Source organism: Panulirus ornatus, chromosome 24 (assembly GCF_036320965.1).
Source record: "Panulirus ornatus isolate Po-2019 chromosome 24, ASM3632096v1, whole genome shotgun sequence".
NCBI classification, from domain to species: domain Eukaryota; kingdom Metazoa; phylum Arthropoda; class Malacostraca; order Decapoda; family Palinuridae; genus Panulirus; species Panulirus ornatus.
The window spans coordinates 6,406,605-6,431,115 of NC_092247.1; the positions used below are offsets into that span (position 1 = coordinate 6,406,605).

Genomic DNA, 24,511 nt, shown 5'->3' on the forward strand with positions numbered 1-24,511 from the left:
CTGAATCGTCCGGCGTCTGTGAAATACAAGAGGTGTCACCAGTATTCCTCACTTCCTCCATGACGCGCGTTCCTCCTTCACACTGGCGGCTTCTGCAAGGGGCCAAGTGACATGGTGCCCCAGTTGTAGGTTCTTGACTGCTTCAGGAGATTATGTTCAGGATATATATATATATATATATATATATATATATATATATATATATATATATATATATATATATATATATATATATATATATTTAACGAAGGCAGTGGATTTTCCTTTTGTTTATACGTATTGTAAAAGGGTAGTTCATTATATATATATATATATATATATATATATATATATATATATATATATATATATAGTGTTGTTAGCTAGGCTTATTCAAACGAGAAAAGGTTTTTCCAAAAAAAGTCTTTATTTTATCTTAATTATTAACTATATACATAACATAAAGAGAAAATACACGTGAAAAAAAGACACAAAGGGACAAAATATCTAAAAAATATATTATATGTGACTGAAAACTCATCAACAAGAGACAAGGCAGCGGGAGGTCAAAGGCTGCCAGCCATAAATAAGGTCAAAGTAATAATTTCTAATAACATTAACTGCAACCCGTAAAGAGAGGCGGAGATGATATGAAAAGCTCACCTTGAGGAATGACTGAGAGTTACTAAGTGCCATAATATATATATATATATATATATATATATATGTAAATGAAAAAAAAAATATTGACCCCTAACACACAACACTTGCGTTCGTTAGCGCCAACCCTTCGCCACAGGTGGAATGTTTGTTGACATTCTCCTTCTTATGAAACAACTACGTCACTTAATTAATAACTACAATTGCACTCTCTGTTGATTAGATCTATGCAGCAGCAGCAGCGACTGCTACTGCCCCACATCCGAATCACAACAAGTTCAGAATGTCGCATTAAATAAACCCACCTCCCCTCTCCCCCGGTGTGTTGTTGTCGCTGCAACGTATGATGGTGATGGTTCGTAGCATGAGGCACTCGGGGCCTCTCGCTCACCTCAGCGGTCACCGAGGAAGGCACCAGTCTGTTTGCTGCGCCACTCCTCCGTCGGCGTGGCTCCCGCACAACGATTGCACTCGTATGCACCATAGGTTCCCTGAAACTTACTCCCTCGTACTGCGATGGCGTACTTCTGCGGCGTCTGCGACACCACATCCACGGCATATATTTGTGTCCCGCTACATCAGAAGTCGCAGATTTATCTCTCATGGTCGCCATGTCCACCTTACGGACAACACCATCCAGCAGACTCCGGCAACATCTGGGTCATGTGCGAAGTAACAAGAACAACCTAGGACTGCTTGGGTGGTGTGGGGTGGGTGTAGGGTCGTGGTGACGTCTTGGATTCACTGTACAACAGACTGGTGACTGGTGGCAGAGCCGTGTGGATACTGGGCAGGCAAGCCTCGTCCAAAGCAGAGGTACGGAGGAGAGGTTTGTGAGGAAAAAAGAGAGAGAGGGAGAGAGAGAGAGAGAGAAGGAGAGAGAGGGAAGCTCGCAGAGGGTTTTACAAAAATACCAGACTAAGATAACGACCTTATGTACATCCTATATACACCTTTTCAGACACCTTGTACTTCACCGGCAGATACCACAAGAGCGGTGGCCACCTCCACCACCTACTGTCACCCGAACTGCTTGGCGGACGTGCTGGGGCATCACCAGATGATCGGGAATTTTTTTTTTTTTGTCGTAATTTGTTTCCCAGTGAAACCCTTCGTCCACCAACAACCAGGGGACCAGGTCCGGGTCCTTGGCCTTTCATCTAGATTTTCAAAACTCAGGTCCAGGACTCGGATATGCCCTAAAACCCTAGATATGCTCTAGGTTCTAGGGCCACAGGCTCTAGGTCTTGGACCCGTCCCAGGCCCTAGATAATAAATCCAGATCTTTGATATCATATCTATGTCATTCGATCTGTTTAGGTCCAAGATAGCAGTTCTAGGTCCTAGATATCAGGTTCAAACATTTAAATATCAGTCCTAGGTTCTAAAGCTTAGCTGTAGGCCGTGGGGTTTCAGCAGCTCTGAGGTAAATATCATTGGTTGGTGGTTAATGTAAATATATAATATATGTATATATATGTATATATCACTTACGGCTTTGGAGCACCATTCATATCTAATGCCCACAGGTTACACTGGAGATCACAACACTCGAACATAGTGGCTTGTTTTTTGTTTTTATGATATACGTAAATAATGACAATAAAAGATGTGTGATATATATATGATAGACAATATAAAGAGACAGCAGAGAAGAAGCAAGTGCGTCACGTAATCATTTTGGTTCAGCAATATCTTATTAAACCTATATTGCAACGAATCCTCAAATATTCCATGCACTTCTAGCGCCATATATATGTATATAATAATAATAACTACGTGTCATATAATCATTTCTATCGCCAGTATATTCTGCTTCATACAGCCTGCACGTGTCCTACCACTGGTGATAGATGGCTTCATACACACTCACACACACACACGAATGTTGTATTTAGAAAAAGAAAAAAACCCCATAAAGTTGTCTGTTATGGTCGCATATGTATATATATATATTTCAGTATACTTATAATATAATGCCTTTAATGTTCATTTAGCAAGAGAGGAAGAGAATAATAGGTATTTCCCACGCATGAGGTCGCGAGGTAATATCTTTAGATTGTCTTGATCCTGTAGAGCAGCGAGGGTGGATCAATGGAGCCACACCTCGCCAGTGTATAACGGTACGCACAGCGGCCTTCAGCAGCGCCAGGTCTAGCCTGTCACCCCATTACCAGCGATAGGTACATGTAGACGACACTGTGGACTGGTTAGCAAGGCAGTGATGCGTGTCGTGCTCGGCCTCAAGTGCTACCCACAGCGCCCACACACCACAAAACGGAAAAGTCATGACGACTTGATCATTAGCTTGACACCCAGCAAGGACACCCTCGCCCTCTTGTTAGCGCGTCCCCTCTCTACGTTTGGCTCATGAGGAGAACGTTTGTGAAGTTGGAGTTGTTGAACTTGAAATGCCTCTTGTCGTAGAACTTGAGCAGCGCGGGGCTGTACGGATGGTTATCTTTGAGGTGCAGGTAGTGGACCTCTGGTTCGCCCGTGGTATGGCCACACTCCTCGCACACGTATACCTTAGAGCGGCGTTCTTTGTACGCGTAACTGTGTTGGACGCCGTGCACCTTCAGGCAGTGGGATTCGAGGGAGCACCGCTGGGTGAAGGATTTCTCGCAGAGGCTGCACTTGTATGGACGTACTCCTGCAAACGACAAACCACTGGATTAGCCTCGTGTATATGTATCTCATCACATCTGAAGAGCAGTAGTAAGATAGTATTAATTAATGATGCTATTGAATGCCATGGAAGTTAAAAATTGATTCGCATACGACATCTCGCAGCGTGGGATTACCAGAAGTAACCGTGCAGCGCATTGCTAACCTGTATGTGTACGTGTGTGACGTTTGAGGTCGAAAGTATCGTTAAAGCCTTTCCCACAGAAGGTGCACAGGTAGCGCTTGACGTCCGAGTGACACTTCATGTGGCGGTTAAGGAGTCTCTGGAGAGTGAATGACTTCGAGCAGATGCGACACATGAATTTGCTGCTGTCATCTTCCATGACTGCCACTGGGAAAAGAAAAAGAACAAAACATTAATGATCCTGTATGCACTGCTGGTGGTGCTTACATCTAAGACAGCTGTAAGAAATGTGTTCCCTAACGCAGCACAGTAATTACTCGAAGACACACACAGTGTGAGCTTAAAACATGTCCTGTCTGTTTATACATTTTTTTTTTGTTTTGTTTTCATTGATAGTTACCACAGGACCCCTGTTCAGAAAGGGGTCTTGATGTTTCACAGGACGTGTGTTTTTTGCAGTGGCTTCTGCAGTTCCGAGTCTGCGCTACGTTCAGCAGCAGAGGACTCCTTTGAAGCGAGAAGTTCTCTTACGATACTGTACCGTTTCATCACTGACGCTGATACAGTCTCGCCAAAGGTGACTTTTCACTTGGGTGCACCCTCGAGCAGTCGGAGTCCGGTAACACCAGTGCCATAACCTGTACAGTTATGTGTGGATAACAAAAGCTCAGGATTACGAAGTTAAATACCTGGAGGCTGTTGCAGCTTCTCGGTGACCTCGGAGCGCGACTGGTCAGGGCTGGGGGCCAGGGGGTTCTTAATGCCGTGGCCGCCGTTGACGAACTCTAGGGGCGTGTCCTCAGGGAGACCCAGACGTTGCTGTAAGATGGACACGCGCACTTGTAGCGGCACCTCGCGCTGGAGAACAGGAATCCTCACTTATTTCTATACTCAACCAAATATATGAACATGAGAGGCAGGAAGCAGTATTCAAAAAGAATCAAAAGCAGGTCACCGAATTCATTTCCTGTCATCAATATATATATATATATATATATATATATATATATATATATATATATATATATATATATTGTAAGCAGAAAATGAGTTGGACTGAGGGTGTGGTGTTCAGGTGACTTGTGAGGGGAAGGGTACCTGGAGGTCGTGCAGCGGCGGGGAGGAGGCGTCCACCATGGAGTTCCCCCCGGGTGAGGGCCGGCTCGGGTAGCTGGTCTGCATGTACTGAGGCGACATGGGCGATCGCTCACACCACCCGCTTTGTAGATCCGTCGACGATACCAGGGGAACCTGCCGAACACATAGCCTTCGTCAGGAGCTGCACTTAATAGGATTGTGACATGTAAGGAATACGGCATGAATCTTGTTAATGGTAAAGAGAGAGAGAGAGAGAGAGAGAGAGAGAGAGAGAGAGAGAGAGAGAGAGAGAGAGAGAGAGAGAGAGAGAATATGTTCATCTATTAATTTGCTTGGAGGATATCTAGATCAAACCAACCTGTGTCTGCGTGGTGTGGGGCTCGAAGGTCTGTGCCTCTGGCGGGGACCTGAGGATGGTGGTGCCGCTGGTGAGAGGCGAGGTAGCGCAGCTTAAAGGCGGCGAAACAGGTAACGGTGAGGGCGATGGTGGTGCTATTGTATACTGTGACTGTGTCTGGTGCGTCTGCATCTGCTGCTGTTGGAAGTTTGTTTGGTGTGTCTGCTGTTGATGCTGCTGTGGCGGGATGTGTTGAAGATGTTTTTCCCTGAAGTGTGCTGGCGCTGGGAAGTCCTGAGAGGTGTCGCTCACACTTGGGGGGATGCTGCGACAGTGTTCGGGGAGAGAATACACGTGCGGCTCGATGGGCATCGGGATGGGTGGCGGCACTGACGTGTTTTCCACACTGGACAGTCCGCCAGAGGGAACCTGGCCCCCACCTCCGCCTCCGTCGGCGCCACCGACCCCGCCTTTGTCACCACCCAGGCTCAGGGAACCGAAGAAGGAAAGAGTTGTGGGCGACGAGTCCACGTACCCGCCGTTTGAGCCACCACTCTGCTGGCTCGGGGGCGGACCGCCACCGTTGCCCTGGCCGCCGCCATCCTCGGCGCGGGTGACTTGCGTCAGGCGCATGGAGGCGAGCACCGGCGGGAGGGATTGCGGCGACACGCTGCGTGGGGAACGCGTGCGGCGGGTCGTCAGGTCGTATGGCACGATGGAGTCGTCGTGGTAGCGAGATGACCGGTGGTCGTACTCCATCGGCGATGGCGCACGGTTGTGTCGCCTCACGTCGCAGAACGGCGGCAGGCGTGGGGAGGCCGCGCGACGGGGCACGTGGCAGTTCAGCGGCGTGTCTTGTGGCGGGAAAAGCATGTCGGAAAGCGGCAGGGCTGGGGAGCGGGAGCGGACGATAGCTGGCCTGGGCAGCATTCGGCTGATAGGCGGGAGGCTACGTCGTGGACGATCCGTATCCAGGTGACCTGGGCTGTGTCCGCCGCCATCCTCGCGCCAGTATCCACAGTCGTCGTCTGCAACACACACACACACACACAAACATAAGTAGGAGGTATACATTGTGTGAACAAGCGTTCTCTAATGACAGACGGGTTGTAGCAGAAACCAATAATTGTCTAGCCATTGTAGGTTCAAGACTGTATTTATATACTCAGGAAATTGTCGAAAGATGTGACTGCGGAAGACAGTGTGCAACTAGATGTCAGCAAAAATGTACTACAACCAGTTTCATCAGACGGGAGGGAAAGGAAGGGACATTTTGGGTTTCTGGGTCAAAGTAAGGTCACGGGTTGCTCGTCTGCCTGGGTCATTTGAGGTCAACTGAGGTTCGGAAGTCAGCAGGGGGAACGGGTGGAGAGTGTTGCCATATTCGTTATAAATGCTACGTAATGACGGCGGGTGTGCGACATTCATTAGAATAATGTGGACATCTGAGACCTGTGGTCGCTGACATAGACGTATGCTGTAGGAGAACAACGAGGATCGGGTGACTGTAGAGATTTACTTACAGTGGTCAGGACAAGGAGGAGTGATGCCATAGATTTTCACATGATATTCCGTTGACCACCTCCCCCCGCTTCTGACCTGACCTAATGGTTGTTCCTCACCCCGTGAGCCATCATGGGGACCAGTCCTCACTATCTCCAGCCTTCTCATCTTTAACTCGCTCACTTTCACTCGTATATTTCGGCGACCGCCGCAGAGTGACACACCTTCTTTTGTCATCCTCAAGAATTTTGCTTCCTGTAGCAATAGCACATTCTCTCCCAGGACAGAAATAGACGGACGGTTTACCCCTGTGGGGTTTGGGGACATGGATTAAGAGGCCGGGGCCCCAAGGGGCCCCCCATCTGCCGCCACCAGACAACAATCAGTCGGGTTCCTCCAGAGTGATCAGTGAGAGCTCGTGAGGCGAAGCCCCTGGGACATCACCGTCCCCCGGGACACAGACTGCGGTGCAGGGGATCACAGCTGCCCGTCGCCGGTGTGTTTGAAGATTAACCTGGCGGCTTTACCGTCGGTGTCCCTCATTTATCCGAGTTTTGCACACAGACCAGTGTGGCGCGTAGCGTAAAGAAAACCCGCGAGTGGTGAGTGAGGATGAATCAAATGCCGTTCTTTGTAATGCCTCTGTTTCGATAAAGTCCGCTTGAAGACAGGAAAGTAGTATATAGAAGAGACACGGTAAGAGGGAAGACTGCCTCATATCGCCTACGTTAATGTTATGAGAGAGAGAGAGAGAGAGAGAGAGAGAGAGAGAGAGAGAGAGAGAGAGAGAGAGAGAGAGAGAGAGAGAGAGAGAGAGAGAGTGTCAGCGAATTGTGAGAACACTGAAATGGGATTCATGATCATGTCGCGAGGATGGATCCGATGTGAAACATCAACAGTAGTGCTAAGTTTTGGAGGGAGAAGTCGTGGTCACAGCATCCCAGGACTACTACACACACACACACACACACACACACACACACACACACACACACACATACACACCGCTCATCATCCCATTTGTCTGAAACAAGTAGATGTGGAAGACCATCATTATATCATAAGGATCTTATCTTAGTAGTATTACTTCCGGTTGGCCCAGTGCTAAGAAATTTATCCCGAACTTTTATGTGTAATGTTATGCTATTTAATGTACAGAGGCTTATCAGTTGGGTAGGCCACAGGGACGTGGGGACCTCGGGAGAGAGGAGGGTGTGTGTGGAGAGCAGGTGTGAGAGCTGGCTGAGGTGGATGATATACGGGTATCAGGTGTTGCTAGAATACAGTGTTCTTGCCGGGGATAGTACAAGTCTGGCTTTACCAACGAGCGTGGCCCTGATATTATTGCACAGGGTAAGGAGAGGCAGGTCACTCCACATGCAGGATGCTCGTGTGGCGGATTGTGTACATGTAGTAAGAAGTAGATGTAGTGGATGCTTTCGCTAAGGTCATGTACGTTTACTCTCAGGCGATGCAGGTGCTGGTCGTGCGCATGTGGACTACTCAGGTAATTCATGTGTACGTGTTGCATATAATGGTAATTGATGTGCACATGTTGGGTGTTTGGGTGACGGATGTGCTCAAGGTGTGTGTGTGTGTGTGTGTGTGTGTGTGTGTGTGTGTGTGTGTACACATCCGGCGTCATGACTTCCGTGTCCAGGGGAGGAAGTGTCACAAGGGGACGGAACAATGATTTAGCGGGTTTTTCATGAAATTTTATTGACCTTTTCCCTGTATAAAGTAGTGAAGGAAATGGATCTCCAGTACAGCGAGCGAAACTTTGTGACTTTGGGAGCCGCGGGTTATGTGTAACGGAACACTGGAACCGCAGTGGAAGGGTTGGGATGGGGGGCGGGAGGGAGAGAGTGAGAGAGAGAGAGAGAGAGAGAGAGAGTCGGAGGAAAGTGGAGGTGAGGTGAGGAGAGAGAGAGAGAGAGAGAGAGAGAGAGAGAGAGAGAGAGAGAGAGAGAGAGAGAGAGAGAGAGATGAAGGAAGAAGAGAAAAAGAGGCTATGATGAGAGAAAGATGTGAGGGGCAAGGGACGAAGGCGTGCACGTCGCTGGCCAGACTTGCTCCGCGTCCCACACTGCTCTCAAATTCCTGCAAGCAACATTGCCCTCCACGTGTAACTTCATATGAGTGCTTCATTTTCCTAACAGTTCAGTTTTACCGTTGCCTGGTCTTAGACACCGCACCAAGAAAGGTTTGACCGACGCCGGTCATCACAACAACCAAGATTAATGGGAAAAAGTACGAGGTGGAGGATGGACCTGCAGGGCGAACGAACATCGGGTTCCTCGGCCGAAGCACTACCCACACGACGGCTGTGTCTACCGACCAGCTGCCCGTGCCAGGTCCCGCGCGAGGCCGGCCTGCTGTACCTCCCCGGCTCAGGGCCACAACCTATTGAAGGTCTCGTGGTTTTACATAATAAAAGACGATCCGGATAAAGGATATGGCTGAATGGGCGCATGCTACATATTTATGGCCTTCGGAACAATAGTGGCGTCATGACGTTGTTAATGTAGATCTGACTTGCTGCTGGTGTTGTTTGAGAGCTGGACCCCAGCAACACTGTTGCTGCCTCGCTACAGCAACACAATTACCACGTCCACAGTCTTGATATGTGGCTGGCCTGTTCGCAGCTCCCTCTCGTAGTCGCTTCAGTTATATCTGCAAGGGACAACTGCCAGCATCTTTGTCATGTGCTGTTGCCATTGATGCTATCACCGCTGTATGGACTAGGTTGTAGACAGCCGCCCAGGGAAGGACCACCTTCCTGACTTAAGAATGTTAAAGTGATGCGCGGAACCAACTTACACCTTCCTTGTCAGGATCGCTGGTCTTTCTGTTCATTAGAGCTAAGCTGCCGGCTTCTACGTCATTGCCTCAGACAACACATCTAACTCTCTTCTGTATGTTTACCTCTTTCGTTTTTCGTGACTGGGCCTCGACCAGAACTACTGTCTTTGACTAAAACCTTTTGTTATAAGACTGTAAACAAGCACGGGTGGGAGCAGCAGTGAGCAGACCCTGCAGCAGAACAGGCAACGTCAGGAGGCATTTCTTGCAGCAGCATCCACGGCATCATCCCGCCTAGGTTATGGTGTTTGGCCTTGAACTCGGTTGTGGCTGCAGTGGTGGAGGTGCTGGAGACGGATGGGGCGTCCGTCCGCCACACCTGAAAAAGCCTTTTAGTCTCTGGTACCAGAACCTAAGTCACCGCTCAGACGCCGGGTGAGGGTGCAGCCTCTCTCTCTCTCTCTCTCTCTCTCTCTCTCTCTCTCTCTCTCCCTCCTCTTGTTCCACCCCTTCCTCCTCCTCCCCTTCTTCTTCTTCCTCCTCCACCTCCTCGTTCCCCTCCTCCTGTATACCTCCTCCCAGCCAGTGTTTCCTCAGAACAATACACACTGTCGTCATCGTCCAGAGCCTCGCATGGAAGAACCACATCCCTCCTCTTTCCTCTTGTTCCAGGTAGTCTTGACGGACATATGGCGTCAGTCACGGGACACACCCGCATGACATCAACCCGGTATGACAGCCATGGTTGTAGTCTAGTACAACACACCAGCCTTTTGAACCCACGCATACGCTAACGTAACACACCCCCACCCCTAAGTAACGTCCCCTCGTAGCGTATAAAACGCAATATACGTCTGCTTTAGTCCGGTACGAAGGGCAGGTGAAGATCAGGTCAGCAGCGGTTGAGGGTCAGGTCAAGACCAAGTGAATCAGGTCACAAGACAGTCGGGCCAGAAGTGGCAGAGGATCACTCCATTTGCGATTTAAGAGTCAGGTCAACGGTAGGCGACCGCGGGTTGAGTGGCCAGGTCGTCAGTTAATGAAGGTCAAGTCACTACGTATCATAGACCCGGGTAAAGAAAATCTGAACACGGTTGAGGGCATGCCAAACACTCGCGCTCCCACTTGCACCCACAGAGACAATAACAGCTCTTGTGTCAGTTGTTGGTGCTGGCCTCTGGCGGCCAGCACCGGAACCCTGCACGCTCGCCTTACTCTCCATTTGCATTGTTTCGCCTCCTGCCTACCATCTTGGTGATTATCCTCTCGTGCGCTGATTAAAACAGACTGACAGACATGAGTCGTGTATAATGATTGGATCATGCATAAGGTAGATTAATAATGATGTTGAAATAAGTTTTTCGAGTAAAATTAAACCAGAGTTTTGCCAGACTTTACAGAGAAAAAGTACGGTTGACTTGAGTAATAATAGTAATGATATATATATATATATATATATATATATATATATATATATATATATATATATATATATATATATATATATATATATATATATATATCCGTTTGAAGCATCTGGGTCAGGTTTAATTACTGATATGGAAGGGACGACAATGTGGTTGTTTGATGTGATGGTATGCGATGAAGAGGGAGGTGCACGCCAGCAGTAGTGGTTGGTGGTGTGGGAGAGTCCGGTGCACGTCAGCAGGGAGTGAGTTAGGAGGTGGTGGTGGCGGTGGGGGAGGGCGGTGCACGTCAGCAGTGAAGTGGCCCGCCCGCCCGCCCGCCCTCCCGCCGCACTGTTTACAGTTCAAGGTTGGATGTCGGTCGAACCATCGACCATTTGCTATGCGTGACACAAGGAGGGGAAAGTGGCCTTGTCGATTGATTACTGTATTAGGCCTCTCCTCCTCGCTCTTTCCTGGTAGCCGCTTAAGACCTGAGTGCCGGCCTGGCTGGAGGGAGGGGAGGATACAAACCGCGCTACCCAGGGGAGAGGCAATCCTACGATTGAAACAAGGAACCATCGCCATCTGTTGCCCCGAAGGAGTAGCTAACTTTCATAGCGTTGCTGACGGTCTGTGTGTGTGTGTGTGTGTGTGTGTGTGTGTGTGTGTGTGTGTGTGGTGAAAAAAGAAAAAGAGATAACTACTCACGGACCAATAGGCCGAACATTCACTCCGCAGGAGGCCTTTGTAACATGGCAACAGCGATCGTTTCGGCTCCACTGAATTCAACGTGACGCCTTTTTTTCATTTATATATATATTTCCCACCTCTCTTGCACCGGGAGTAAAGCTGAATGTGAAGCTGCTCTCCCTCCTTTCCCCTCCTCACGTAGCGCGTCCCGCACGTAAATCAGTAGGCGTGAAGAGTGTGTCGGTGTAGCGGGCGATGTTCTTTTGTCTGTGGAGCCTCTCTCGATGGTCTCGACCACCATCTTGTAGCTGATCCCCAGTGAGGCAGATCCTAGGAGGGAAGCACCTCTGTCCACACACACACACACACACTCACACACACACACACACACACACACACACACACACACACACACACATATATGTATATGTGTGTGTGTGTGTGTGTGTGTGTGTGTGTGTGTGTGTGTGAGTGGATAGTTATTCGTGTTCCTTATTCATTAGCCTTGCTAATCTTCCTCTTAATTACAAGAGGTTTATTTGAGACACTTCTTGAAGAGTGTGTCATCAGAACAGGGTCGGTGGTGGTGGGGGGGTTAGAAGAGAGGGCGAGGCGGGGAGGCGGAGGCGAGGAGGGGGGAGTGGAGTGTTGATGGATAGGCGGTTGGGCTAGTGACGATCAAACCAGTGTTGTGTTCAAACCGTCAAGGCGATTTTCGAAGTCCCCCTCCCCTCCCGAGTACATGTCTGGATTGGCTGGAGTCCTTCTGGCACGGAGGATTAGCAGTGCATGAACAGCGATCCTCAAGATTATGATAAGAAAAGAAGAAGAAAAGAAATGGTTTTAAACGTGTTCTAAATGATGCGAGACTAACCTAACCTAGCGGATGAAGTATGGACTGCAGTGTGGTGTCGTGCCCCGCTTGGCAGATGTACAGAGCAGGTGCCCTGGTAACCGAGATTGCTACTTGTCCTGCCGTTGAAATCTCCAGTGAGCGACATCGTTTTTTTTTTTTTTTTTTTTTTAACGCTACATTCTCGTTAAAACAGGAAGATGCACCACCTGATCTGATGAGAAAGAGAGTCGGTGGCATGTACTTTTCAAAGTGTTGCCATTCATAAAAACACCTGAGGTACACGATGGAGCGGCCATCGAGAGGGGTTCGCCCTTTTTTTTTCTCTCTCTCTGGCGCAGGTGGAGCAACTGGAGCAGTGATGGCCGACGCTGCCGCCGCCGCCACCACCACCATCGCCGCCGCCACCACCACCACCATCGCCGCCACCGCCGCCATCGCCGCAGCCGCAGCCGTCCTCGTATCTCGCTGATAGCCCGCGTCTTCTTGAGTCCTTACGTCAGAGTACTCCTCATCGTGCTTTCCACTCACTTCTTTCGCTATTATATTCTCTTAAGACACGAGGGGGAGGAAGTGGACGAGTAGTTCGCGGTAAGAGAGGTCAAGGCGGCCGCGACCCTCGTCAAGACTAGGGTTGCCCCCGCCACAAACCACGAGGAGGACATGAGAGGCGCTTCGCCCATGGCCTTAGCGTCCGTCTCCTCCTCCTTCCTCCCTCCCTCCCGCCCCTTTAGCCAACCCAAACAAACCAGTGGGGCGGCCGCTGGAAACACTGTTACTGCTGCAAACTGCCGGGAATCACAAGAACACTGACTTCGTCCAAAAGTGCCCGAGGCGGTCCCTGAAGGTCACCTTGGGGACACCCGAGCGAAACATTGTGCAGCCGCCTGCAGAAGCGGTGTGTGTGTCCGACGCTCTCCCGCCCGCCAAGTCTCACTTGTTTCTCCCAGAAATTCCTTTATTCTGTCTCAAGATATATAGGCTAATATAACCTCTATTATAGCCTTTGAGAAATATGCTTACGTGTTCTTCGATGTATTTTTCCAAGGGGTCGCGTCTGTGTGAGCTCTGGGGAATATAAGAATTTATTGCCAACACGAACGCACCGCATGAGGAGGGCGAAGCACCGATGGGAAAAGCAAAAGTATTCAGTCTCAGTCCGAACATTTTAGAAAGAGCATAGAAATCCAGCGGTTGTATCTGTTTCCTTCGCTCACCGTCTAGTTGCAGAGGTAATCATGATCCAAGTACAAGGAATAGGTGGGAATGACCGAGGAATTCGTTCAGTGCATGAATCATTTTGAATCTCTCCCTCTCCACCAACCTAGAGTTTCATTTTCTGTGCTCATCGTCCCGTTTTACTGCGCAGTCATGCATTTATTTTTCCGTAGCTGCACCTGTTGTTCACCGAAGCTACCGGTATCCCAGGAGGAAGTTGTGCAGTCTTACGGTCTCTCACTCTAAATGTTCAGCAGAGTTATTGCATCACCCTGTACCAAAGGCTGGTGGTTATGGTGCAGTTGGCGTGCATAAGGCAAAGTTTAAGGCGTCGTTGATTTGCAGTGTGCGGCGCCATCACGAGGTGGGGTTGGTTGGCAGTGTGGTGGTAGTGGGTCAGGTTGGTTGGTTTGGCTGGTTGGTTGGCAGCGTGGTGGTAGTGGGTCAGGTTGGTTGGTTTGGCTGGTTGGTTGGCAGCGTGGTGGTAGTGGGTCAGGTTGGTTGGGTTGGTTGGTTGGTTGGCAGCGTGGTGGTAGTGGGTCAGGTTGGTTGGTTTGGCTGGTTGGTTGGCAGCGTGGTGGTAGTGGGTCAGGTTGGTTGGTTGGGTTGGTTGGTTGGCAGCGTGGTGGTAGTGGGTCAGGTTGGTTGGTTTGGCTGGTTGGTTGGCAGCGTGGTGGTAGTGGGTCAGGTTGGTTGGTTTGGCTGGTTGGTTGGCAGCGTGGTGGTAGTGGGTCAGGTTGGTTTGGTCGGTTGGCTGTGGTGGTGGTGGTAGGTTAGGTTAGCTGGGTGGATGTTGGTAGTTGATGCGTTTGGTTGGTTGGCTGGCCGTTGATGGTGGTAGTTCAGGTTGGTTGGCTGGTTGGTTGGTTGATGGTGGGTTAAGTTGGCAGGATGGGAACACTGCATCAAATGTTGTTGGTGTTATTGGTCAGTATCACACGGCAGTAGACACCAGAGGAGTGGCCAGGGTGATGTTAAGGTGGACAGGGATAGTGGTAGAGTGGGCCAGGGTGATGGTGGAATGGGCCAGGATGATCGTGGAGTGAGAGCGTCGGTGATGTGGGAATGGGATAGGGTGATGGAGTATTGAGCATCAGGGAAAGGGAAATGGGTGATGTCGGAGAGGAATGAGTAAAGTTGGGGAAGGGGCAGGATTTTGAGAGGTACGGCGGTGGTGAAGGAGAAGGAGGAACCCTCGAGGAAGCTGGGCTTGGGCAGAGACACTGTAGATAGGTAAGAGTCCGTATACGAATAGCATGAAGGAAGGAACATGACCAGAGAACATTAGGCTGAGAAGAGAATAATGAATTGAAGAAGAAGAGAATAGAGTGAAGGACGGGAGCAGAGGTAGAAGGCTGAGCGAAGGGGAAGCTGTAAACGTTCTCCCCCTCGTGGACCAAACAGGAAGTATACCCTAACGGAGGCTTGTGGAATGATGCTGTCATCAGCCAGCGGACCGGAAGCACAGAGGACGCTACCAGTGGTGGCTGGGGTGCGGCCCCTTCCCCCGGCACCCGCACATCACCGCCCTGACACATCACCCAGGGACGCGGTGCCCGCACCACACTGTGGCACTCTCGTAGACAACACACCCGTAACTAATCGACTCTTATCTTTGTGCATTATGCATAAAGACATCCTGCTGCGTCCCAACCCCTTACGTAGGAATAGATTTGTGAACTACTCTGGCTCTATCTCTCTCTCTCTTCCTCTAAAGGCTTCTCATCGACGCGATCTTGAACGGCAGCTGCAAATATGACGTTTTACCCTGACCAACTCATGACTGTGACCCACAGACCACGTTGGAAGTCGGCTTCACATCCAGCAGCTGCAGCAGCAGCAGCAGCAGCCACCCGCACCCCCGGGCACGGTGTCCTCCCTCGCTGCCGACTTAACGGTGGAGATGGAAACAAACCTTCCAGTGGGTCAGGATGTGTTAGCCTTGGCGCTCTACCTCTGAGGAAGACCTGGGTGAGAGCTGGCAGTATGACAAGGGGTTCGCCTGTGCACAGTAGAGGTAAAGGATTGACTGTGGCTGGCAAGGGTGAGGGGTTGGTTGTGTGGCAGAGGTGGACTATGGCCTGGTTCAGTCCACCGGCAAGGCGGCTACAGGGTGGGGGGATAAGCGCGCACACACACACACACACACACACACACACACACACACACACACACACAAAGAGGGGAGGTCTTCCTTCACCCCTGCCACACCTAGGCTTGGAGGAGGAGCTAATTGACTTCCCCAGGAGGGACATGAATCTTCTACCAGCTTCACTTCGATTCCGTATCCTTCGTTTTCCAGTAAGACATCAAGTGCGGACGTCCGCCTGCATTATGGAACATCCCTCGAGGCGTTTATTGTAGTTTAAGCTACGCACCTGAGTACGCGCCGCTACGGCTCAAACCGCACGTGATCCATGTAGCACTTGTTCAGTATGTGAGATAATGGGCTTTTGTGGCGGCCCTGCCTTGATCCACGTACCAAAGAGGTGGTGAGGGTGGGTCCGCAGGCGGGCTCCCCTGGCCATATGCAGCACACTGGGACCTCCCTCCCTCCCTCACACAACCCCCCGCAGGCCACACCTCTCTCATTCACAAATATTCATTCTCCATTTATAAGTCTGACAGGTTTCAGGGTGTGGCGTCCGTAGTACAGCACACATTGCTTGATTAATTCACTGTCACCCGATTCTTTGTGTTCGGCAAGAGGCAAACCGTATGGTATGCAATTACATATTTTCCTCCGTGTGGGGAGGGAGTTTTAGACTCGTGGGAGGTGTGGGGGCCCATTTCTTGAACCTGTGTGGATGAAGGTTTCAGCGTCTCTTTCGTGTTGTGTGAAGATGGTGTCAAACCGAACAGGGGGTCATCTGTGCCATCATCAGTACCAGACCCGCCGTCATCATCATCATCATCATCATCATCATCATCATCAGTATCGTTGACGTGAGAGTTACACCATCATCCCTAGTCATCAGCATGTGAGCCACCACCATCACCAGACCCATCTTCACCACAACATAACGTGAGGGTTGTGAAGAATGGTTACGTCCATAACACACACGCGCACACACACACACACACACACACATATATATATATATATATATATATATATATATATATATATATATATATATATATATATATATATATATATATATATATTAGTCCCTTTACTATTACCTGGAATATGTCTGTGCTACACCTACCTCTGTCGTTTTGTTAGCTTTCATTCACCATATTGAAAAAAAGACAGTGCACTCTATAGTGACAACGGGTTGGCATTGTTTATTTTTTTTTATGTTCACGTATGTTGTACGTGCTGGCGAGTCAAGGGCACAGCGGACAAACTTCCGCTGGTTCAAACAGTAGACCGTTGACTAGTTCCGCCCTGGGAGCCAGATGATCATGTGTGTGTGTGTGTGTGTGTGTGGGCGGCATGTTGTCAGGCAGGCCGGGGGGAGACGCAGCTATGCACACGTCGCCCCTCCTCCTCCTCCTCCTCCTCCTCCTGCCGCAGCAGAGGTAAACTGGCCTTTATGGACGGGAGGCGGACGCCTCCAGTCCGTTGGAGAGGAACCGGGTCACCCCGAGGCTCGTCAGCAGACTCTGGCGGGGTCAAGATGATACGTCCACAGTTGCGCTAGAGTCTGTTTCCTAGTGCTGGTGACGGAGGCACTGGAAGAAGGGCCTTAAGTAGGAGGAACGCTACCGGAGGAGGAAGAAGAGGGAATACTGATGGAGGAGTGGAGTTTTACTGGACGTAGGTGAGGGACGTTCTATTGCGGTGAGGTGCGATCCGTGTGATTCATGCCAGGGAGGGAGGAATGAAGAGGTTGGCGCCACATAGTAGCCTCTGACATCGAGATGGGTGTAGTGTGTGTGGAGGGGTCACTGGTGGCAAGGAGGGAGCGTGGGTGAGGCGGCTCCCTCCCCCCCTCTCTCTCTCCTCACCACCACCCCCCTGTATGGCCACACGCCTCACGGCCCACACTGCCGCCCCACAAACCTGTTACCTGTGGCATGTTGCCCAATCCGAGTCCGTTCTCTTGGTGCAGATTCTTACATGTAGTCTTATGGCTTGTTCTCGTTGGGTTGGGAGTTACTGCCAGGCAGAGGGGAGGGCCTGTGCTAGCCAGCCAGCACCACCGACCACCGTGTTACAGGTAGAGTGACGTTAGCTGGGCGGATCTGCCGCTAACCGGCCGGGTTTGCTGCTGCTGCCGCCGCCGCTGCCGCTGCTCCGCCAGCCTGCATGTGCTGGCCGGCCTTGGCATTGAAAATGACGCAGTAGTGTACCGGGCTTCCCCCTAGCATACAGGTTCTGTACCCCGCGCTGCCCCCCTCCCCCTCCACACACACACACACACACACACACACACACACACACACACACCACCACCACCACCACCACCTCTTTACCCTCTTCCCTGCCCCTCTCGCAGTTGTTAGAGCAGCACCTACCCACGTACTCAAAGGTCATGTGAACAACACCCTCACTCATAACCCATCACTCATAACACCAGTGGCGTCACAACCACAAGCCTCACAACGCCCACTCCGTCCTGCAGCACCCATCCTCACAATATCACTGGGTTGTAATGAGGAGGTCATATGATGAGGGGTGTTGTTGATGTTTGTCAATGGTTTTGTTGTTTGGGGTTGGATCCCCTGTAAGGTGTTACAAGAGGAGTATCACGAGATGGTAGTGGTGAGGCGGGTCCTCCTGTGCTTGTGACGGATGTGTTTGCATAGTGTTTGGTGATGATGAAGGGTGCCTGGTGTGTCGTGGTGAGCGGTGAGGGCTTCTTCTGTCGTGGCGACGTGCTTGGTGTGACGTACGGTTGAGAGCTGTGGCAGAGACGTAATGTGAGGGTGGCATGCTTAGTGTGACGGATTGGTGGGCTTTGACAGTGACGTGTGCGACGGTGGGGCAGCTGGTGATGGTTATGATGATAAAGACTGTACCAAGATATAACCCCCCCCCCCCAGAATGGATCGAACATGCCGCGATGAGACTAAGAGATCGCGAGAACAAACCTGTTTAACAGTGCGACCTCACACATATCCTTTGTATCTTCTGGTATCATATGATACGAATGATAAGCAAGATGCGATTTGTAGTCTAGTGGTGGTATAGTGTGTGTGTGTGTGTGTGTGTGTGTGTGTGTGTGTGTGTGTGTGTGACGACGTACACCATGATGAGAGTATCTGATGATGAGGCACTAGTTTGGGACTCAAGACACCTCCCCGCTGGACTTGAGTGGGCACAGCAGGAGCTGTGGGCCGCGCCGCTGTAATTGTACAGGAGGCGCTGCTGTGGGCTGTACCGCTGTGATGACTGCGCTACGGGGTCATAGGAAAGGGGGTCGAGCGAGACGATGATGGTTCCTCTTAAGTGGTGATGACGTGTGAGGGCTGTGATGTGAGGCACACGAAACGTACAGAAGAACTTTTGAAGCGTGAGGCGCTGTTGGACAGTGCCACATGGGTCTACACAACAAGGCGAGCTGCAATACAGGACAGTGCCACTTGGACCGTACAACGGGAGGAACTGCATCACAAGACACCGCAACACCGGACCCAGTTGTGAGTGGCCCCCGTAGCAGCGGCAGCGGACGCAGCATACGGACCTGCCCCCGACTCCGGGGCGCTGAAACAAGAGGGCTGCGCACCTTGGAACTTCTCCAACATGGGAGTCTTGAACACAAAGCCTGGCAACATAGGGCGATGTCATGCTAAGGTCTGGGCGGGGGGAGGAGGGAGGGGGCGGGAATACGGGGCGCTGCAAAATGGGGGGTGGGGGATGACCTTCTCCAGAGGGGCGGTGCACGAACTGATGGTCATCACGGAGCGTCGACGGCACCTTCAGCTCCCCTTTCCTCGACACTCCCTCAACCAGGACCTTCGATTTGCACTCGACGTCGTTTCCCTGACTCCCTGCAAGCCACGCCTCACTCCGCCCGGCTTCCTCATCCCTCCTCCCCTGCTGGGGTTTGAGGGGGGGGTTTACACGGACATGTTACCTCTGGCCATTCATGCTTGTGATGTTATAGGTACAACCCCATACGATAAGGACATTAATATGTGCGTATATGTATACTGTCGATATATAACAAAACACACACACACACACACACACACACACACACACACACACACACACACACACATACACACATAGGCTCACCCACCCTCCCACACATATGTTGATACATAGACAGATAGATAGATAGATAGATAGATAGATATATGGAGCAGCAGACACAACGCGTCTGGCATCAGCAGCCGGTCTTCCCTATACGCCAGCCTCCTCTTGGGAGGATATCTTCTACGGTCCATAATCGCTTCAATATGAGCCCGGCTCAGCCCTCCAGGGGGGGTAAAATGACTCTTACGGTGCTGTGCCTGAGGGGCGACAGATGGGGTGAAGAAGGCGTTGAGGCGTTGGAGTGTTCCAGTTGGTTCCACATGACGAGTCCTGGAAGTCTGGAAGGTCTCTACCCTCCAGCACAGGCAGGAGGTTGCCTCTTCGTGAGTTACCTCCAGTGTATTTCAGGCTAGTGTTTATTGATGGGGGAACACGTGTGACGGGTACTGTACTCTGGCTGTGAGGGGAACACGTGTGTGACGGGTGCTGTCATCTGGCTGTGAGGGGAACACGTGTGTGACGGATGCTATCACCGGGCCGTGAGGGGAACACGTGTGTGACGGGTGCTATCACCGGGCCGTGAGGGGAACACGTGTGTGTTTGGTACTGTCAATTAGCTGTGAGGGAAACACTTGTGTGACGGGTACTGTCTTCTTATGAGGGGGAGGGGAACAGTACACCCACACCACGCACAGCTGACGGCGCTCCTCATGTATACTCACTCAACACGACCTTATGTGTAATGACGTGGTGGGTGGATGGTACACGCGGACCGTGGAGGAAGAGGAGGACGACGAGGACGATGGCAATGACGAAGACGACGAGGACGATGGCAATGACGAAGACGACGAGGACGATGGCAATGACGAAGGCGACGAGGACGATGGCAATGACGAAGACGACGAGGACGATGGCAATGACGAAGGCGACGAGGACGATGGCGCACGTACTGCCCCACCAACCAGGCATACATAGTGGCAGTAACGCTGCCCCCCCACGCAAGTCACAACGTTTACACCCTCTTCTGCAACATTTACACATACAACATTGAGCACTTATGCAGCATTTACACCCTCCTATATACAACATTTATCCACCGATGCAGCATTTACACCCACTTTTAAAACGTTTATGCACGTGCAAAATTTACACCCTCTTGTACAACGTGTATCCACTTATACAACATTTATGTCCATTGATACAACATTCTCAACCTCTTATAAAACATTTACTGCCTCTTAAACTGTATTTACAGTCACAATATTTACACCCTATTATACAACATTTATATACTTATGCAACATTTACACCCTCCTGTTCACCATTTACCCACTTAAACAACATTTGCGCCCTCTGATACAACATTTACTCTCATACAATAATCACACCCTCCCTCATACAATTTTCACATCTTATACATCATTTACATCCTCCTCTACAGACCCTACACCCTTTTACACAACACGTACGATTATTCCTTCCACAACCACCACAACCCCTCACCATAGCAGCTGCCCACACCACAGCAAGAACACGTTCCCTTTAAGAAAGAAGTCAAGAGAGAGAAAAGAAATACGTGATGACATCATCAGCAGAAACTACCACCAGAGCATAGAAGCTCCAGTAGGCACTGCTTCTGCCATCACAGCGGCAATACCAGCAGTGAAATAGCCGATGATGGGAACACGGTGTACACGAGGAAATCTGAAGCCAGGTGCCCAGTCCAGCGCCGGGAACAGATCACAACACCCCAGCGCCGGGTAGCGATCACACCGTAGCACCAAGAGCCGAGATCACACACACCACACCACCACGAAGGACCGACTCCCCAACCCCTCACCCACACCACAACACCAGGAACCTACTCCCGCGCACCACAGCACCGGGAACCACCGTTCCCTCCCTCCCTCCCACCACCACATCACAGCTGCAGGAACCTCTCCCCCTCCCCCCACCTAACACACCACACCACACCACACAATGACTCGCCCACATGACAAATGGAAGTAAGACCCGGACCAGAGGCTGCACCAAGATATACCAACACAACACTCAGAAGTGCTAACACAACTATAACATATGAATTTGAACTATAACTATAACATATATATATGAACAATGCCAGAGGGTCTCATCCCCTGCCACCACCACTACCAACCAACGTCTACAACCAGCGGAGCTTAGACAAGAAAAAAAAAAACTACCCACAATTACCACACAACAGCTACAAGTATGGGAGCCGTTTAAACAACCGCTCCATTCAGGTTTGCCCACTTCAAGACTACAACGAGAGTTGTCTACATATTTACAACCACAGTGGCCTCCTAAGCCAAAAACAACGTGAGCAGCCAACACAACTACTACAACCAACCACACAACTACAACCAACCAACACAACCACTACAACCCAACCACACAACAGCAGTAGCAGCTGGCAACGCAACAGTTGCCATATGTTGCCAACATGTGACATTGAGAGTGTTCATTGCACTTTGGGGAGACGGCAGTTGATAGTCAAGGCTACGGCAACCAGTCGCCAGGGGTCGTGCGGCCGTTAACAGAGACGTCCAACAGGCTGATGTTAACGGAAATTCGTGCGTTTTTTTTGGCTTAACTATACCATAGAGGTGCTAGTTTTCATGGGGGGTAGAGGAAAGGGGGTGCAGCTGGAGGTCATGTTGCAACCATTCATTAAGGAAGACGTCTTCTGCCTGTCAAGTATATGTGGTATGGCTCACAAGGTGGGCGGTAAGGTGTATGTAGACGGCCCAGCTATCATGTAATCACCCGAGCCCCGCGAGCACGACGGCACGACCCTTGGGTATTGAAGGACCTCGCCATCGTACACACTCAAGAGGCGTGCCGTCGTGCTCAAGAGGCTGGGTTAAGATGACCCCAGCGTCGAGCATTTGGGGTGAAGGTACTGATTAACGAGCGTGCCATGGGTGGCTGGGCGATGGAGGTGGTTAGTGGGAGGGAAAGTGATGTTAATGTTAACGTGAGGGACGGTAACGCTAACGGGGGAGGCCTGTAATGTTAGCAAGAGGGCCGGTAATGTGAACGTGGGGACCGATAATGATAGCGAGGGGAGCCGGTAAGGTGGACGTGGGAGCCGATAATCTTGGCGAGAGGGACCGGCAGTGTTAACGTGGAGGAGGATAATGAGAGCGGGGAGCGATGGACGGCGGTGGGTAAAGGGCTGGTGGTGATGGTTTGCGGACTGAGACCGTTAAGCAGTAGCAGAGAAGGACATGGAGGACGTCCCCAGACAGCCACACTCACCACACACCCCAACCATCAGGACCACTCCGCTCCAGGAACACACGTACCTCAAGGAACCTCTTTTACCCAGACGTGAAGCGTCAGCGGAGGACTCTGAACTGAGAGTATGTAGGGAGAGAATATGTACATTGTTGTGGGTGGTGGTTACATCAGGTGGCGACGACGCATGCTTTGGTGAGGCGGAGGTGGAGACGCCAGCAGAGGAAGCAGGGCTACACCTCGCCGAGGAACCGAGCACACTCGCCAAATCATAAGTAGGAAAAAAAGTGTTACAACCAGATGCTCTTTTCTGTACGTTGTATACCTGCTTTCTGTACGTTCATTGTCCGCAGCAGTCGCCTTGTTGGCAGCGTAAGGGTGGAGGTAGCTAGTGGAAGAGATACTGGGGGGTCATTGCAGGTCTGGTGGTTGCCTTGTCCTGTCTTGAAGCAGCCTGCAATAACCAGCAAAGCAGAGCTGGGCCGCTTCTGCTGCTGCTGCTGCTGCTGCTGCAAGCGGCCCACGTGAGGTGCCGTGTGAGGTCATACAGTGTCACCGCGACGGAGGGTCGAATGACCACCACGGATATACACTATTCTCGCCCCTAACGATGACAGAGCGGGGGCCACTTGCCCTTGGCCTTGCCTAGAATGTTGAAATAGTCAAGCCGGGGACAGGGGGGTGGTGGCGGCGGCCAACCCGTGTTGTGCTGTTGGTGAGGCTGGCACACCGCTGAAACTGGCAATCCACCGGGATAGCCAGGGTGCTGCTGCATTGTGCTGAACGAAACAATAAACGCGTATCCCCCAAAAAAAGAAATTAATGAAAAGGCTTTTATGTGTATTATCATAATGGGTGATACGTTTTGTATTGCTTACACCGATATATATATATATATATATATATATATATATATATATATATATATATATATATATATATATATATATATATATATATATATATATATGATAAAGATGATAGAGTCGATAAGAACCCTCCTGATTTCAAAGAAGCCCACCTTACTTTCCACTGGGCGTGGAGCAGAGTCTCGAAGGTGCAGGAGCCCCCTCAAAAGGGGGTTCTCGAATGAAAATCCCTCAGTGCTTCTCCAGCCGTAGCGAGGTAGCGAACGAACAAAATAACGGCTTCATTTTCTCGCATCTATTCTCTTGGTGTATTGTATATTGTACTGCAACCACGGCTCACTATCAACAGCCAAGCCCCACGAGCATATCCAAGATCTACCTCGACTGTTTGATACATCCTGTTTCATTCCACCGAGGGCACGTCCCTCTCGTATACCTTGACGATTAGATTCATTCCATTTCATGCATATACTTTTCACACCTGAATGTTCTGGCCCCGGTACCTCAAAGCACCCTTTATTCTACCATTCTCGTATCTTCTCGATCTCCCGCTTCCTCCCTGTCCCTCTGACACTTAGGCCCTCTTGGTCAAGTCTCCTTTCGCTCATTCTTTTCCCCATGTCCGAAACCATTTCAGCGAACCTGAGAATCTGCTCTTTTATGGGAAAGCTGCGCGTCTGCTTGCTTTTCACAACTCTCTCTTTCTTTCAGTGTCATTCCGCAACACGGTAAAACCCGCCCCACACCACTTACTGTCCTTAGGGATTTCATTTCCAACACGTTGGCCCTCTCTCGCTTTCCTTTTTTTTTTTTTTTTTTCGCATTGAAGGCACTCCCCACGATGTGCCCAGAGGCATAGCGCTCCC

General features: G+C 50.5%; 1 protein-coding gene across 2 annotated transcripts in view; it reads right to left on the reverse strand.

Annotated features, from left to right (window-relative positions):
- Nucleotides 1–386: 386 nt before the first annotated feature.
- LOC139757047 (uncharacterized) overlaps nt 387–24,511 on the reverse strand; it is a 35,652-nt gene continuing 11,527 nt past the window's right edge. Inside the window, exons 2-6 of one of the 2 annotated variants that reach the window (XM_071677071.1) lie at nt 4,908–5,914; nt 4,550–4,702; nt 4,141–4,270; nt 3,473–3,658; nt 387–3,292 (exon numbers count right to left, since the gene is read on the reverse strand). In XM_071677071.1, coding sequence (XP_071533172.1) covers nt 2,997–3,292; nt 3,473–3,658; nt 4,141–4,270; nt 4,550–4,702; nt 4,908–5,914 — 1,772 coding nt within the window. In that variant the 3' untranslated portion in view covers nt 387–2,996. Of the gene's footprint in view, nt 3,293–3,472; nt 3,659–4,140; nt 4,310–4,549; nt 4,703–4,907; nt 5,915–24,511 lie in introns of both variants that reach the window. The other variant, XM_071677070.1, reaches the window with a different exon arrangement.